At 36.7% G+C, this 19,116-nt stretch overlaps 1 protein-coding gene across 1 annotated transcript in view; it reads left to right on the forward strand.

Moving 5' to 3' along the window:
* Positions 1-19,116, forward strand: part of SPAG17 (sperm associated antigen 17) — a 309,464-nt gene that overhangs the window by 234,800 nt on the left and 55,548 nt on the right. The window contains exons 13-21 of the mRNA XM_009330177.1: positions 1,300-1,450; positions 3,119-3,349; positions 5,391-5,479; positions 6,142-6,258; positions 7,665-7,819; positions 12,336-12,520; positions 14,179-14,273; positions 17,556-17,667; positions 18,229-18,357. Coding sequence (XP_009328452.1) covers positions 1,300-1,450; positions 3,119-3,349; positions 5,391-5,479; positions 6,142-6,258; positions 7,665-7,819; positions 12,336-12,520; positions 14,179-14,273; positions 17,556-17,667; positions 18,229-18,357 — 1,264 coding nt within the window. The remainder of the gene's footprint in view (positions 1-1,299; positions 1,451-3,118; positions 3,350-5,390; positions 5,480-6,141; positions 6,259-7,664; positions 7,820-12,335; positions 12,521-14,178; positions 14,274-17,555; positions 17,668-18,228; positions 18,358-19,116) is intronic.

The raw sequence follows: 19,116 nt of genomic DNA on the forward strand, positions 1-19,116 counted from the left end.
CTCATTGCTTCTTAAGCAGACTAACTGCTACTGACAGAGAACACATCACAAACATAGAGCATTATATTGATTTCGGTGATCTGTTTGCATTATTAATAAGAATGTTTAGCCTTTGGCATAGATGAGAGTATTAGAGAAGTCGGTTGATTTACTGTAGTCAAACACTGATGAAACTGCGGAAAATGAGTTACTAACTTGATAACAGTGATTTAGCATGTAGACTAGATTAAATACTAGTATGTAGAGAAGTATAAGCAAAGATACAGATTTTGTTAATGAACACAAGAAGTGTGTTCAGGTTGGCTAATTAGTTGGAGCATAGTGTACACCCAAGACATTGCCAAATTCTAACGAAGGCCGAAAGGTTCAGAGACTGCAAGGTTTGGGATTATTTCAAAGTAACAGTTCCCAGACTTTCTGAACCAAAAAACCACTATGAATTCCTCAAATTTTTCCAAAGCCAGGGTGTAGTTTAACCGTTAAACTTTGAAAATACTCTGAAGGCAATACAAGTGATAATACAATTCTAGATTTCACAGCTAAGGTATATCTGCCTGGCTTCATGAATTACAAATTGATTGATTACAACATTGATTAAAACAGTATTCAGAAACAAATTGAGCTTGACACATTGGAGATACTCAAGCAGAAGGCAGGACTGAGTAATCACCAAGGGAGATGCTCTTAGCAGGCATATGCTTGATATATATGATGCACTTGCTGCAGAGGAAATTCAGGATATAGCACAATGTTTGAGGAGTGGATAGAGGAAAGAGATTTGGAAGATACTGTCCAAGAAAAAGGTTCTGTAAGTGTGTAATACTAAAAAGAGCGAAGCTGAAAGATGCCAATAAGTCTCAAAAGATAAATCTTAAATATATAGGGATGCTGCAGTCACAGACTGATCAACGAGTTTACAGGCTTAATTACTATGAGAAGTAGCACAGACCAGCTGAAAGATACGTGGAAGGTACCTGCTGCCTGTCTGAATAGATCAGTACATATTTCTGTATTCCAGAATTTTTTACTCTAGCTAGTACAGGCAAATATCTTCTAACAAGTGTCTGTTGTTATGCTGTCAGTTCTTCTCTTATGTATCTCATTTTTTCTGCCTAAAATATCTGACACCATGATTCAATATACTGTGAGCACATGCTCAAATTTAAGTTTATGTCCCACTGACTTAAGCACATGCTTATGTCTTTTGCTATAAAAAAACTTCTTTATTCAAACATAATTTTCAGAAATCCACTGGTGTGAAAGTTTACTTTAACTCTAGTACTTCGGTTTTTGTTCCAGGTCCAGGAGAACTTAAATCCAGAAAAGATTGAACGTGAGATGATGGATAAACTGCCTCTTACAGAACTTACCCGTTTCACCCTTCCTTCAACTGAAAACAACACTAAACGCTTGGCCAGAGTTCACGAGCTCATGCATTATTGTACCAGTGGTAAACTGATTCTCTTTTTCATTGATACAACTCCTATCTTTTTCTTCTGGTTGATGATCCTATTAAATAGCAGGAATTATGGGACTTTTTTTTTTCAGCTGCCTAAAACCTTTGCAGAATTTCCCATTTTCACATTCTTGCTTACACCTTAGCCTACTATACAAGTTAGGGTTAACTTTAGACCTCAGTTTCATGGTTAATGGGCAAGGCTATATGAGTATTAAATATTGCGTGACTAAGAGCTGGAAGTATGTTGGAACGCATTTATTTATATTTGCAAACATAAAAACACTAAATCTGAGGGGGGGAAATAAATAGTTGTACAAATTGCTATTTTGATCCTAGGACGTAGAATGCATTTTGGGAGACACTGACATAAGCTGTATGTTTATTTACCAATGCCCTTTTGGTGGAGGAGCACATGAATCTTAGGTAGAAGATTTTTATTGGACAATAAATGGCTTTCAGAATGTATTCTGTGTAAGCTGTTGGTGTTAATGATGAAATGGCTTCTTTCATCATTAATAGTCCCTTTATCAAACCAGGAATACAGTCACTTCTTCAACCATAATCACTTCTGCAGTTACCTTTTCTTTGGAGTGTGCATACCACCAGGACGTACACTGAAACAATCCCAAAGACTGCATAAATACCCTTAGGTAGTTTTGAAAGTTTATGCTAGACTACTGAGAAATATGAACATCCAAATCCCTTTGGTTACATTTATGCCATTGTATAAGGCACAGGATTTGAAGGTACTTTCCCAGCTATTCAGTCCTGAAATCCCTTGTGTTGAATTAATTTGCACGTGCTGCATGTTTCTAGTTGTTGGTATGTTCATTTTGGACATTAAGCTATTAAGGTATTCTGTATTGCTGTAGCATTCTGGCTCATGGGTGTCAAATTTGATGGTCTTCACTGGACCATACTATACTGCCAAACTCTCCCAACTGTTGATTTAGCTAGCAATGTCTTCACTTTTATCAAGAAGGTGATTGATTTAAAAAGGGGATGAGATATCCAACACTTTCAAGATGTGTGACATGCTTGGGTGTTTACCGTAAAGAGAAAACATTTCAAACTGAAGATACTCTCTGTATGTTTTGGGCATTGAACTACCTGTCTTAAAATTCAGTCCTTCTCATGATTATCATTGTTATATGGATACCAATGCATACAACCATAAATAGGATTTATTATGCCTTTGCACCTTGCAGGCTTCTGTATAAATTATGTGTAAAATTTTGTCTGAAGAGAAAAAAACATTTTATACTTGGTTTGAGAAGCTACAGATAATAAAAAAATCTATAATAATGGAAGCCTTTTTATGAACTGAAAATAACTAGTTGTTAACTGGTTTGATAAAGTCTACTCAGTATTTTAAAATCAACATCATTTATATAAAGTTAATGAGCCAAGAGGTATTCAGATGTAGGAAACACTTCATTTAAGATGGATTAATAGTTAGGCATATAATTTTGCAATTTGGAAGCATTCAACTTCGAATGCAGTGTACGATGTAGCTCACATAATTTGATCCAATACTATTAAGGAAATTGTTGTTGGCTTTTGCAGAGTTGCCAAAAACAATACACTTACATAGTCTTCTATTTGTCTTCTGCTGAGCCATAAGGACATTTTCAGTTAATGATTGTAATTCTTTTTTAGAACTTCTGAGTTGGGCTGAAGTAGAAAGAGCCTTCAGAGTGTTTACTTTTGAAAGCCTGAGGCTGACTGGGCTGAGTGACTCTGGTCTCCTGGAGAGCTCTGGATCTAGGGTTGGAGGTGATTCTGAAGTGTCTTACATACCTTGGGATAATCCAGCCCGGTTTGCAAGACAGCTGAGACAACTATTCCTTATGGAAAAGAAGCTTAGTGAGAAAACTCCAAGAGGCTCTGGTAAAAACCTCTCTGTTTATGTTACTCCTGAAGAATTTAAATCTGCTATTTATTTTACCATATCATTTGCTATTTCAGGGCTCTGATTTTTCTTAGTTGTACAAATCACTGAATTTCAAGTATTGTATAGTCTGTACATTGAGTATATATGTAGGATTACTAGATAAAGACAAAAGCTAGCTATTTTGTATGACAACATTAACAGTTTATTTAAGCAACTCTTTAAAATTATATCTGTAGAAAAGTATGTACTAGAAAACAGTTTTATTGCTTATGACATCAAATATAGAGACATAAAATATTGAAGACATGCTTTAATACCTTCCTGAACACAGGTTTTTGTTAGTTATGATGGCAGCTGAGTCTTTACAAACTCAGTAGCAGCCACAGAGTGAAATCAAAAGTGATGTATAAGGTTAATTAGACGATTACTAGTGTATGACTATTAGGAAGCGGAAAGGATATATAACTTACACATGAGGACTCTAGAAGGTGATGTAAAAAGTTGAAAATTAAAAAAAGGTGTGCTATATGTTGTAATTACACAGGCATACGTACTTTTTTCTGTAATTTTTTTTTTACTTAATTTGCAGTCTGTGCAATTAGTATATCTTTAGCAAGTTACTGTGTGACATTTGAGCCGTTATAACTATCCCATTCATATTAGAATGGGGACATTTTAGATAGAAGGATCAGAGATGGAGATCTCTTGTAGACAATGCAGAGTGAATTTTCTGCAAGTTCTACATCATCTCCTTCTGCAGATTCTAACATAATGAAAAGTTGTTGGCCTGGAGCAGTGTTGGCCAAGAAGCAACATTAAAAAGGAGATGATTTTTCTGGGATGTGAGAAAAATAGAAATTAGGTCAGTTTAAGCTGCTGTACCTTTAGATTCATGATGTTGCCCATGCTTTACTAATATAGATGCCTAGACAACCAGCTTAGATGGGATCCTTTCCTTAGAAGGTTGGAGCAGACAAAATTGAATCCTGCTTATCTGCCTCTCTTCCAAATTTTGGGAACCTTTTTTGGGTGTTAGTTTATTTTACTTTTATGCTGGTCACAATAATAAATATTGCAGTTACAAACATAGCTTCCAACATTTCATCACTTCTGCAACACTAAAGCAAATACCAGGAAGAGAAAACTTTTGCTTTCCGATTTCTTAAATCTTCTAAAGGCAGTCAGTAAACAGGTCCAGTTTCCTAGAGAAGCAGAGCCAGATATATGTCTGGAAACTGAGCTGGTTATGAACCTTACAAACAAATACTCTCCAGAGTATTTTCTCCTGGGAAGAGTATTTTTCTCGTACGTGTGAATTTTGATCAAATATTAGTGACCTCTGCCCTAACTCTGGGCATAAATAATTCTGTTAAAAGGAAATTATTTCAGAAGATTATGAGAGCATAGAAGTTAGTCTCCATGTGATCCTATTCCTATCGGGTGCCCATTGTAACAATGACAGTTTATCAGGAATGACTGGTCAGATCCTCGGCAGAAGTAATATTCTGTCAGTAGCTTGTAGAACTCTATAAATCCAATTAATTTCAAGTTTAAAATTTTGCATTTTTCAAAAATATGTGAAAATATCAAAATAATTGATTTTGCCTTCTTTTTTATGTCATCTGTGCAAAGGAATGCTTGTTACTGATTCTCTTGTATAGCAAGCAGAAAAATGGTTCTTCGTGTATGAGTCTTGAGGACACTTCTTAGAGTATTTTTAATCTTTTGACCATGCAAGGCCAGTATAGGACAAATAAGAGGATGATTTAAGTGGGTCTTATAAGGAGTTCTTTTCTCTCTCTCTTTTTTTTTTTTTAAATGAACTCTGGCACTTGTTGCCCCTGGGTTTTAAAGTGCTCTTGTAGGAAAGAAGTGTGGCAGAGCTGATCATGTATTTATTGGTCTAGTATCATAAAAGGAAGCTTCAACTTGATAGCAATCTCATCAGGGAGGCTAAGGAAATTGCATCACTCCAACCTTAGCGTTTAGGGCTGAAATTTCTGGAACGCTTCTTAAAATTCTGCTTTCAATTTCCAGGACATACAGAAACAAATGGCAAAGATGGAAGAGATGGTCTGGCTGATCCTGTTTTGAACAAAGAATTGCATCTTTTTATTTCTGATATGGCAAGTGTGAGGAATGGAATAAACTGTGCTCTATAGCATGAGACAACAGAAGTCACTGTTTAGTGACAGGGCATGTTGCTGGGGATTCCTTAGCAATGCTGCATGCAAATGTTAATTTTGTGATGTTTGGCAAATAGTGCCGTAAGCACTATGAAATCACTTTCTTTGAGTTCTAAGGTGATGGGTTTTGGTGAAGCTACTAATGACAATTCTATGCTGGTTTCACTGAATACCAAGGGTCAAATACTAGCATGAGAGAGTGAGAGAAATTGCCAAACTGTATCACGCTAATAGACTGTGTAGTTTGGCATCTTCAGAAACACCTGCCTGTCATACAGCCCTGGATAAATATAGCAATTTTAAAATTACTTCATAGGACATGTTTAAATATTCATAATTGCTTACAGAACTCAAAAACATATAACCTAATAATAAAAATATTTAGATTATGTTTGCCATAAAAAAGCCAAGACCAAAAACCTTTGGGAGTAATTGTGTTTTTTATTAAATAGTGCCATACAGGTCTACACATGTGCAGCATTATGCAATTAACTGTGATGCAACATGGGATGCTGTCTATTAAGTCAACAAAATTACAGTTAATTTAATACAACTGACACTGAAAAGTTGATATTCATTATTTTGTTTTGGTGTATTTTGAGGTGAGTCTGGAAAATTATGGCCTAGGACCAAACTTAGAAGAAATAAAAAAGACACAGAGGCGTTGTTTGACGGACTGGAGTTTCGCTGAGCATTTTCAACCCCATGTTCTTCTTCAGGTATCTGTGAACTGACAATCTTATACATACAGTCACCCCTCAGAATGCTGTACAAAGAATTAGTAGCAGAGTACAGGGTATTTCCTTGCTAGGTAATTGATTCAGTTTTATCCCTTTTACATTTTTACCAAAACCCATTTTTCTTTAGCTGCTTTTCAGTTTCTTGTGTGAAATATAGTTTGTAATGGGTTTTTATTTCCTGGTTTGGCCAAACTGCAGCTGTCCTTTTTGGTAGTGAGTCTTTTAGCTAAACGTGTGATGGAGGCAGAATGATCTTGCCCTTAGGGGTGATCCTCCCTGGCAGTTATAGGACTCACTATGTGGTGTATGTGAAAGCATACTTTTCAAGTATCTATGCAGCATATGTTCTATGGGCAAATGGAAAATTTTGTTGTAATGGTACTTCACCCTTTCAGGGCTACAAGCTTCACTTATAGAAATCTTGCAAGCTAAAGACTAAAACTCATCTTGCAGAAAGGCAGAGTGACAATTGTGAAAGATAAGTTCAAGTGTAGATGGCTTAAGTTAGTAGGCATTCTCTTGGGAGGAGTGGATCCTGTGCTGCCTTGAGCTTCATATAATGCAATTCTTATTTGATCCTGACACATGCTATACATGGGTGAAGGAAAGGCTGCTTGGACTTTTTCAGTACTGCTTTAGCATCACAACTTTAAAGTCTAGTCATACATTTCAGTACATGGGGAATTCCTTCTTATGCAGCATAAATAGCTAATACTAACTGAACTGTCAATAATTAGTGAATCTAGTCAAAAGATACTGGTGGAAAATAACTGCAACAGAAAATAACATTTTATAAGAATATTTCCATATTTCCTTATACTACATGTCACATCTGAACATAATTTTTACACCAGCTGATATTAAGGTTTTCATGTTTAAAGAGAATGTTTGTTGATATGGAAGTATTTCAGTTTTACCTCAGTTGCATAGTTCTGTAAAAATAGTACTTTCAAAGAAGGCTTTCTTCTAGCTATAACTATAAAATAAGTTTCAGCCTGCAGACAATGTAAACATTGTCTGGAATATTTACCTGGTATATGATAGTTCTGCTTTTATTTACTATTTATTTATTTAAACACTCAATTAAATTTGTTTAAGTATTTATTTAATATTTAAATTTATTTGTTTATTATTTAGCTGAACTTTTTCATTCATGGCCAGTCTCAGAAGGTGGAGCATAGTGACTGCCTCTTCTCAATATGAATAGCAGTGGAGTTTCAATTTCCACCTGCCTGAACACTTAGGATTGCTGGAATCCAAATGCTTTGCGTACATCTTGTAGGACAGTGACGTTCTGAAGCACCTTTTTCTAAAAGCTGTGCTGTGTACCATCTGTACATATGCTACTGTCTGCAGGGAGAGTGTACCTTTCTTTCCTTTTTCAGGTTCTTCATACTGCATCCCAAGAATATAGATGTATTGATTCCTTTTATCATACCCAGGATAACTCTTTGCTAATGGTTCTTCACAATCCTATGAATCAGTATCATTTGTGCCAAGAGACTTGGAATATTGCATTGCACTCTAATGTTGGATTCAGGTAATTATTTTATCTTTCATGTCTCATTCACAGTCATTTTCAATTAAAACCTGCATGGCTATGCTTGGGGCAAAGCTTTGAAACTAAAAGATACCATGATGTAACACACTTACGAGAAAGCAAGTCACGCAGGTGGAAAGCAGTGCTATATCAAAAGAATTCTATTGAGACAAAGCTTTTCCGAGCGAGGAGAACCATGCAGTAACTGTATGTGACTCCTTATCACAAACTATAAAAATATATATAATGCACACATACACACAAAGTCATATTAGGGATATCCACATCAAGAAAATTATGTTGAGGACACTTCAGGTGAGGGAGGTTAAAAAGAAAATTCTGTCTAAGAATATAATTATCAGGTTTTTCAACTATGTATACATAAATTGGGCGAGTGTCACTGGGAAAATTTTTCGAGAAAAGCTAGAAACCCTTTATTGATATTAGAATAATTTTTTCACAGAATACCACATTCTTCTTATTTCCTTGTCACTATCTGCTTACCAGTTAGGGGTATGCAAGAGATTGATGTGTCCACTATTACAGCTTTTGTCAGTGGACCTGTTCATTTTGGAATACTTTTTTGCACTGAAACAGTGATATAAATGATGATGTGGACCTAACTGCTATTCCAAATAATTGACCGAGAATAGAATATGTGTGCATGTACTGATATGTAAAGAAACTATAATGCCACAGAGAGACAGCTGAGCTATCTTTTACCATGTCACTCTGGTGCTCTATGGATTAATTAGATTCGATTTATCAAATAGAATTTCAAGCAAATTATCCAGTGGACAACACCCCCCCCCAACTTGTTTGCAGGCATCCCTTTCTAAGTGCAGTGCCTCATTTGTCAGAATATAGGAATCTTCTAATAGCAACTTTTGTTGGTACCTATATATTTGAACAGGTTTGAATGCTAAATAGGCAAAGTGTGCCTTCCTGAAGACATATTTTTATTGAATTTTGTATCTTTGCGCTCAGTCAAGGAACTCTGTGTGAGTCTGTCTCAGCTTTCCAGGCACTTGGACTTAGATTATTTTCCATGAAAAGAAACTGTTGTGATTAGCAGTGACTGGGACCAGAGCCAGAAGAGATTTACCAGCAGAAACACAAAGTTCCTTGGAGAAAATGCTGGCTGTTTTGTGGTTGTTGGGCAAATCCACTAAATGTGGGGTCAGTCAATTTTTTGCATGTATATAACAGCTGAAATCTTCCCCAAAAGATAGTGAAAGATGGTGTGTTCAAATAAACCTGTGTCTTGCATTCAGACAGATCCAGGCAGAGGGTCAGTGGTCTCCCTCTATTTCTGACCTTATTCAAAAGTCTATTGGAGCCTAGAACTGTTTACTTTGCCAGCTGTTCTTACTCTTCTTTGGGGCACTGGACATTAAAGGCCTGATTCAAGTTGCTTAAACATAAACACCTGGTGCCAGTTTAGCTGCCTGGTGTTTCTGAGATGTCTGCACAGGGCTGACACATATGACATGAGACCCAGAGGAGACCCATACTCTTTTGGAACAGACACTGGAGACCAGGTCACATACCCTAGTACATCTAACATGTCACTTGGTGTTTACATACACTGAGTAACAGCTCATCTCAATCGCATATTGTTGTTGTGTTGTCTGTAGGAGCAGATAGTGAGGAAGCAGACCATCTCAGGAAGCGTTTATCCTTGAAACAACAACTCTTCATCTGTGGGGTCCTATCACGATTTGGCTCGTCACCTTGAAAGGGCATTGAAATAGTCAATTCAAGGCCAGTTGAAAAATGGGAAGAGCTCTTGATACCTGCAAAACAAAAGTTGCTAATTTTGCATCCAAAGAAGGAATGAAGCATGTTCTCTGGTAGATGCATTATAATTCAGTTGAGGATGGAATAGCTATATGCTTTCTCCTTCTTACTCTTCCACATACACTGGAAACAAAGCTTAGACATTAAAGATAGCTTCTGCTTGGGGCATGCCATCTTTGTTCAGTGACACTTCATCGGTTTCTGTTTCAAAGCAGCAAGGAGTTCCTAAAGAAACTCCTTACATGGAGTGGCATGAAAGGTAATAAGGTTTGGCTTTGCTCTTGTTTCATAGAAATATCCAATGTCACTGCTATGTATGCTACTTAGCATCTTTGAAGAGCTATGGGCTCTCGTTTGGTTCTGTTATGTGGCATCTATACCTGCCTTTTGGCTGTGAAATAATCAGCACAATTTCTGACCTTATTCAACCTTTTTGCTAAAGATCATTTCAGATTTCCAGACAAAGTATCATAAATACTTGCTAGTGTATGTTTCCAAGCAACATAACACTTCTGTGGAAGACAGTCTTTAAATACCTGGGGTGCTTCAAGCTGTTGCCTGCATTAGCTTCCAGATCCCACTAAGTTGCCAGAAACAGGCACAAACCCTACTTATTGATTAAGCAGTAGTATTACTGGTTTTTACCTTTGTATGAAATAACTGGCTCCTGATGAGTTTAGTAATAATTTATTGATTTTCCTTTTATTAAAATTACTATCATTCTAATTTTTGGGATATATTTAAGAGTCACATTTTCACCACAGGAGAGTTATAAATACACAACAGATGCTGTGCTTGACTATCTCTCTGTTAGGAGTTCTCTACCTTTGTTACTTCTTGATTGTGACATCTTACAGACCACAGACACGCTTTGTCGGGTTGTTCCATAGTTGCTGTCTGGAATATACTTCTGTTACCTGCTAATCAGTTGGTTACAGTGGGTCCTGTTACAGCAAATTCTCATGCGAGGGGGAAATTAAATTTCTTACGTTGCAGCAGCTTTTGCTCCTGGAGATCCCAGTTACCCTTCCTTTTTCTCTATGGATATCAGGTCCTGTAGTTCATGTAGAACATCCAAAAATTCAGGAATTGTGCTGTTCAAAGGGTAGGCAGCAGGAGGCTACCCATGAAATCCAATGGATGCTACTAAGGGGATCCAAAGGCAGGTACACATGTACCTGCAGTGATATGTGTGTGTATAAAACATTTCAACTCTGGTTAGGATAAGTGGCCGCTCTAAGAGGAAGCCAAATGAATTCAGACATTATCAAAACTATTCTTTTGCTCAAAGTTAATCTTAATGACATTTGTTTACTGTTTCATAGTAAACACATTACACAAGTTACTGGAAAAGAATAATCCTTTCTGAGAAATGATTCTGAGTCAGACATTGGCAGTAGTGACATCAGAATACATATTAATAGAATGTGTATTTTTGACTTTGAATGACCGTTTCATTGCCCTAAAATATTTTCCATGCGAATAATCTCTTTTTTATTTATAACGTATATTCATCTTCAAGTTATTCCAGTACTGGCAACTCTAGGTTCCAACCTAGTTTTGCCTTTTGTTTTCAACACCTTTGTTTTTATAGCTTGTACACTTTTCTTCAGATACAACCGGAGTCACCTTGTCCCTACGGAGTGTGTGATCAACAGTTTCTCCATGCAAGTCTCCCAAAGCAGGCTCCACGTACATTGCAGGAGCTGTGAGAGACTTGTGTATCTTTAAGCTGTACATGAAGTGTATACATCTCCAGTCTGTGTAGATAGCCTACATATTAATTCTCTTGGACATACAATGTAATGCTGCAATAAGAACTTTAAAACTGTCATGAGGTACAATTGAATCGTCTTGAACTTATAAATGCAAAACATTGTGAAGATACAACAACTGAATCTTATGCATTCTTTAAAGGCCCCTTTCAGTTTTGCACACGTGAAGAACTTTACTTTAAAGAATTAGGATAACACTCCAAACAAGGGGTTGAGTGACAACTGCATACAAGACTTCCAGGCTTCATCCTACCTTGGAAGCAGCTGTTCACAATGAACTATTTTAGCAGTCATGTCAGACACCTTGGGAAGATGAGACAAGGCAACTACCGATACCAGCTGCAAACTCTGGATCAGTTTGTCATTCAACAGTTAATTGTGAATATTCTTAATTTACGCCAGGCTACAGTGCATTGATTCTCTAATCTGGATTTGGATAACAATTTCCAAGCACCTTTCTTGTCACACCAATAAAGAAGAGCTAGAAATTAAATAGAGTAATACCTCCTCAGTTGCTGAACAAACAAATGAAGTGTATTCTAAAAGACAACATAAATCAAAAGCAACTAAGAAAATATCCTGGTGGTAAACCAGTGAGGAGCAGAATTAGTTTCAACCTTTCTTAAACTGAATGTCTCCATGTTTTCTGACTTTCTGGATTTTCTTTGAGGGCAGGCGTTCTATGGAAGACAAGTTTCTAATATCTCTGCAGAAAGGAGAACCAAAATCCCAAACATAAGATATATTAAGCAAATACCAGCCAGGCAAAAGTACCAGCTTCTGTAAAAACTGAGCGAAACCCTGTCAAATGCAAGCCTTCTCTCAAAGGTTATAGAATAATATTTATATAAGAAACTGAGAAGCCAAGTGATCTTGTTTGACCTGAAATCATATTAGTGAAAACTGTATTGCGGTAAATAGAGGAATGTTGTGCTTTTCAGGAACTATCTCGAGCTGGTGGCCAACTCAATTGAAGACTGGGTGAAAGAGGAGGAAGTAAAATATCAAGAAGAGAAGATGGCTAAGGAAATAGAGTCTCTTAAACTGGAAAAAGCCATGGCAGAAGGACCTTTTGAATTGTCTGCATGTGCTGTCAAAAAACCTGGCTTCCCTAAGAAAGCCAAAAGTAGGTATCTTTTTGTTTTATCCTAGAAAATTCAATTTTCATGTTGAGTGCTGAGACCCAAAGTTGTTCAGAGCAGAACTGCATATATTTTTTCATAGGGTAACCTTGTTTTGTCATCTGTATAGACTTAAATATGTTTTGAAATGAATTAAATACACATATTTAAATATTCTGCATCATCCTCTGTTCTGAAAATGGAGACCTTTAATGTCAATTTACATTTACAGTAGCTGTGTTTATTTAAGGATTAGATATAAATACAAATCTCTGTTTAGATAACTGAACCTATGAAGAGATGAGCAGTAGTTAAAATTGGCAACACGGTTCAGGAAAATTCCTTTTTAAAAGGGCAGGATAAAAGCTGGAAGTCAGAAGCTGTGGGCTAGAAGCTAAAACTGGAAACTGGAATTGACTAGACTGCAGAGCAAACTTTAATTACAAGCAAGATTTTGGATAGTGAAAAGTGTAAGCAGTTCATACAGTAACTGTTGAGCAGGCAGCAAAATCTGAAAACCCCTTTTGTCAAAAGAGAACTTTTGTCCAAATTGTCTATTTGTGTATTTAAATGTTATTAACAAGGATTTGTTGATATTTAGCCTTACATTGATATTTAGTCTCACCTTCTTTGAGAAGGCACTTTGAAACCTTCTAGTACTAGCAATTAGCATTTACAAAAATAGGAATGTTATTCCTCAACCCAATTAACATGTCTGATTATAGTTTGGAAACCGAAAGGACAGTTATGACTTCTAAATCATAATTTGTACCTATCTAGCTGTCACAGGAGCTAGATTGAGTCTTGCCCATCTGGTGCCTCATGACAGATATGATTCATAGAGAAGTTCACTTGCTGAAAGAAGATAATCACCTCTAGCTGGGACATGCAGATGGGCAACAGTGTATTTAGGTGATTTCAATTTCACTGGCAGTGCTGTAACCCACACTGCAATTTTTACTTTTTAAAACAAAGTAATGTAAGTAGACGTTTCCAATAGTGTACTTTAATTTATCTTTTCTAGCATGATGGGTATCCAAGCATGATATAAAACCACACACCTAGAGAGATACCCTTTTCATGAGTCATAGATGCTATAAAGCCCTAATAGTAAACAGGGGATATGGTGTTTCTTTAGTGAAGGTTTGAAGGTTCAGACAGCATTTATTCACTTTTTTGACTCGAAAGGTTGGAGTATCTATGATTCTGGTATTGAGCTTGTTCTGGCATTTGGTGAGCTGGTTAAAGCACTGGATCTGAATTCTGGAACAGTGGTAGTAGCAAAAATAATAAATACTGCTTATTGTTTATTCAGCATTGCTCATCTGCATTAAAAAAAAAAAACTTGTTGGAGGAGCAAAGCCTTCAATAGGAAGAAGTAGAGAGTGAGTCTTTAAATATGTTGATATATTGTTTAGCATGTTTGGTCCCCAGTTATGACTATCAAATAATACTATTTGTCAGATAAGTTTCTTCTAACCTGAACAGTCTTTCTATTTTATCTCTAAAAATATTTAACATTTTATTCTACTTTTATACTTTTACTGTTTACAAATATATATTTTTTAATTTACTTGTGCTTCTTTTATTTTTATTTTTCCTTTTTGTTTTTAATTATTCAATTTTCATGTAAACTCATTTATTCCCCTTTCATTTCTTAAAGGCAGCATGTCAGGACCTGAGAACATAATGGAGACTATTCCAGAATCTCAATCCAACGATGAAAAAAGTCCTTTTATCAGAGAAGGTTCTCTAAAGGTGAGGCAAAAATATGTATGTTTCTGAAATGGACTAAATAACATTGCTTTCCCAGGAAGGTAAGCCTTCATTCTTACATAAACTTGACTCAGTCCTCTTAGTTTTTCTGCTCTTGGCTATTTTTTGTATATTTTATGTCTTTTTTTCTTTAATTTATTCCTTATTGATACAGTTATATTATGTTATTTTCTTAAGGGAAGACTGTTTGGAGTTAGACTAGACATTCCAAAAGCAATTCATAATTGCAGAACTAGGAAATGAGAGTTATGTATAATATCCTACTTCTCGTTGAAGTTTTCTGGTTATAAAGCTATGAAAACATAAGACCCACATTCATGGAAGTACTTATGTACCCAACTCCTACTTTCACTATCTACATCTCTTTGAAATTAAGGAATGTAAATATGGTACCTCAGAGTTCCCTTATGACAGAGAATCCCATTTTATAGATGTAGAGCACGGTCATGCACTACAGATTAATTGACTTGCTTAGGTTCACACAGTAAGTTTCTGGCTGAGGTAGGAGTTAAGCACACGTTTTTTAAGTCTTAGCATTGGCATTATCTGTTACTTTGCACAAATCTAGCTTAATTGATGTTGTACTCTCCTGCTTTTTTTGACTCCTCACAGCCATAGTATGTCTTATCTTTCTTACAGTGTGTATTGCTCTGCACTTAAAGGACTGATATTGGAATGTAGATATGGAATGGTGTTAACCAGTTCCTGGGTACTCAACTTGAGCTGGCACGGCTCAAGATAGGCTAATGCTTAACTTGTAACTATGAATGCTTACCATTTCTTCCACAGACATGCTTGTGCTTTGGTATGCTTAGAATATAAAATGCTACAAAGCCCTAAATACTATGGAAAATTTCGGGTGTCTCTTGTTGTCTTCCTGATACAAGTTGATATTTCTGGCATTGATACCTCATTCTTCTTTCTGTAAAAGAATAAAATAATTTTATCTCACAGTTGCATTTTGGGAATAAACTAATACCAGTGATGCGTTCTGATTTGGTGATAAACATTGTGGAAAAGTGCACAACAAAATAATTTGTTTATGACTGAATGTGTAAGATACAAATAATCATCTGATATATCTCCTGTGGTCAAGAATGACTGATCCTGTGGATTGAATGAGTCAGTAATCTTATGCAAAATATAGTGTGTAATACTGTAAAACTGTAGACACATTTGGAAAACATGTGAGTGACTTAGAACATTGGTTCCTTTGAGTTTGTTTACTTGTACTCTTTTCAGCATGCACATATGAAATATCTTGTAATACAAAGAGAACTACAGTCATTTGAATTCCTAACATTTAATGTAGGCTTGGAAGGAGGAGCAGGACCGATTACTGGAGGAAGAACAACTTCAGGAAGCAAAAAAAGGAAAAAAAGAATATTTGGGAGGTAAAACGAAAGGACACGAGATAATAATACATGAAGAAAGTAAAGGTTCCAACAAGAAATCTTCCAAAGAGAAGTTTAAAGATGAACCAGCAAAAGCCCCTGAACTTGAGGAAGATCACAGCGTCCCAGAACCACATTCTGAGAAAGTTTATAAGGTAAGGAGTTGTATTATTGCACCATGTTAGGAAAGTGCTAACTATTTATATATAGAGTCAAGATTACAGCAAAGCTATTATCCGTTGTGAAACTGGAGTTCAGGGTAAATTAAGCCTAACTAGGTCTTTTTTCATGCCATCATTTTAGCAGCAGATCCTTTCCTAAAAGTTTTGGAAAGCAATTTCTGATGTTTAAGGTTATCCTACACAAGACCATTCAATTAACTTGGATGGTTTTTAGTGTATATGACATGAACACAAAGATAAGTTGATCGTGGTTTTGTGCCCATGGAAAACATATTTATGGGATGAATTTTGCCTAAAATGTGATTTTCATGGGAGAGGGTAGGAAAGGGGAACATAAAGACCTGTTCCAACTCCCATATTCGGGGACTGCTAGACCTAGTTGAAGTTTTGGCTGTCCACATTGGAAATCAGGTAAAAGGAGTTCACTGTTTCTTCCATTTCCTGTTTCAAAATTCATAGAATCATTAAGGTTGGAAGAGGCCTCTAAGATCATCGAGTCCAACCGTCAACCCAACACCACCATGCCCACTAAACCATGTCCCTAAGCACCTCATCTACATGTCTTTTAAATACCTCCAGGGATGGTGACTCAACCACTCCCCTGGCCAGCCTGTTCCAATGTTTAACCACTCTTTCAGTAAAGAAATTTTTCCTCATGTCCAATCTAAACCTCCCCTGGTGCAACTTGAGGCCATTTCCTCTCACCCTATCGCTAGTTACTTGGGAGAAGAGACCGACACCAACCTCGCTACAACCTCCTTTCAGGTAGTTGTAGAGAGTGATGAGGTCTCCCCTCAGCCTCCTCTTCTCCAGGCTAAACAACCCCAGTTCCCTCGGCCGCTCCTCATAAGACTTGTTCTCCAGACCCTTCACCAGCCTCGTTGCCCTTCTCTGGACACGCTCCAGCACCTCGACGTCCTTCTTGTAGTGAGGGGCCCAAAACTGAACACAGTATTCGATGTTCTTGGAGTGCCCTAATACAAGCTATTCTGCCTGTTATATTAACAGAGGGATATTTCTTACAGAGGGAACTCTTCACTAGTTGTGTCCAAGCAGTTTTTAGACAGTTTGCGCTGCTTTATATTTGCAGAGTCTAAGCATTGCATTCAAATCTTGCGTAAGTCAATAAATTTAGGCTAAACTTGCTTGAGTACAGACTTCAGACTTGGAGATATATAACATTTCAATCTGAACTTACTTGAGTGCACTCACCTAATTTATGCCAATTTGTGGCTGTTTGGAAGGTACAGCAATCTAAGAATCAGATTTACAGTGTCTGAATTCCAAAATCTAGAGGGTGGAAAGCTGAATCTTTATCTGCCCTTTATCTGATCCCATGGCATTGTGCTTTGTCTCTTTGTACTTGGCCAGAATTTTTCTTTCCTTCCCATTATATGTTAAGCCACCAGTCTACTTGCTACTCTTCAGTTTCCACGATGGCTCCATGCCCCTGAAGGACCAGATTCTGCTCTTATGTGTAACAGGTTACTTCAATTAGTAACTGACAAATTATTTGGATATGAGGATAACATGCTATTTATTTGCTAAAATAGTTATTACATTCGTTAAGTATCTTAAGAAAAATATGTTGACTAGAACAGTGGGATCCTTATGATCTGTCCTTCATTTGCCTCTTTCATGGCTTCTGCCTTTCTCATTTACGTGTAATCTAAAACTTGTTTTTCCAGTTTCTTGGCTACAATACAGGGGAGGATCTCATTCAAGTATCAGGAACCAATCAATATCTTTTCCCATCTGATGGAGGACAGATTCAAGTAGAGAAGATAGAGTTTGTAAAAGGTGATTCTTCAATTCTTTATGTGTTGCTTTGACTTGGTTACTAACTGATGGCATAGTTTCTTGATCCATAAATGCTTTTTCATGTCTCAGTAATAGAAATTCAGTTAAAGACGTTGTGACAGTGCCATGTAATTCCATATTAGCCTCTATCACTACTAATGTTTACATTTTGCTGTAGTATGTTAACGAGTGATAGATAAATAAAGTACCAGAAAACTGGAAATGGAGAAAAATCAGTTTGTGTTTATCTGTTCAATGGCAACCAATGCATGGTATTCCGAGAATGCATGTTCCAATAATTTGTCCAGTCAAATGCAATATATCTAAGCAACGGGGTTATTCTGCAGCCTCTCAGATCTAATTGTCATGAAGTTTTTGAATATTTAGTCTAAACTCAGCTAACCTTAATTTTGTTGTCTTGGTCCACTGCTAAGCAATTCAGTCCACTTCTGAGCAATTTTCTTTTTGTGTGCTTTATAGTTGCAGGTGGAGGGATTTTTTTGGGCATGGGGCAGTTCTGAAGCCTTTTGGGAGTAATAATAGTATCCCGTTGCTTTGCAGATCTAACTTTGGTAAAGGTGAAAGTGATAAAAGACAACCACAATTTCTTCATTCATATCACAGACCCCAAGAAAAACTTAAAAGAAATCGAAGTGCAAGAAATTAAGGAAGAACAGAAAATTAGATCAGGTTAGTGGATTGACATCACTGATGTAAAGAATTAATAGTTTGACATATTTAGTAATTGGATGCAAACTGTATCAACTAACACAAAATAAATTCCTACTAATGGCAGAGGGTAAATAAGATCAGTGTTCTGTAAATAGAAGTAAAAATCCAGTTGACTGACTTAAGCACCACGTAGAGAGATCTTACCAAGATGTAGAAGCACAATACAGGTCAACAGGTGCAAACCAGTCTCTTTTCCAAAGCAAGGAAATCAATGAAAAGAGTCACCATTCCTCAAGAAAAGAATTTTATTCTTTAGTGGAGGACTCCTTCAGATCTTAATGTGGCCTGGGAAAGCCTAAGAAGATGCAAACTGAATCATGTCCATTGTGACCAGAATAAATGTCTGCCCTTGAATGTGAAGATTTCCGCCTTGGAACTGGACCTCCTTTTGTGGGTCAGATGGCTAGCATTAGTGCCTCCTCAAGACCTTTTCCGTAGAAACAGATCTTTCTGCAGTTCAGTGACTTCTACTGCTGGTTGACATGTTGCTAACACTCAGAGAGCATTGAATCCAAGTCTTTTCTGAATCCAGGTGAGTGTGTTTCCAAGAAGGACGCCAGCCTGTAAAGATTTGTGTATATGTTTGCCAAAAGCACTATGGAATTGCCCTTACTGAACTGAAGAGTATTGGAAAAGTATAACTTTTGGTAGGTGTGTTAGCTCTTTTGATCTTCATCAGTGTTAGAAAACATCCTGCTCTTGCTCCTGTCCTTGGCT

Source organism: Pygoscelis adeliae, unplaced genomic scaffold (genome assembly GCF_000699105.1).
Source record: "Pygoscelis adeliae isolate BGI_AS28 unplaced genomic scaffold, ASM69910v1 Scaffold120, whole genome shotgun sequence".
NCBI classification, from domain to species: domain Eukaryota; kingdom Metazoa; phylum Chordata; class Aves; order Sphenisciformes; family Spheniscidae; genus Pygoscelis; species Pygoscelis adeliae.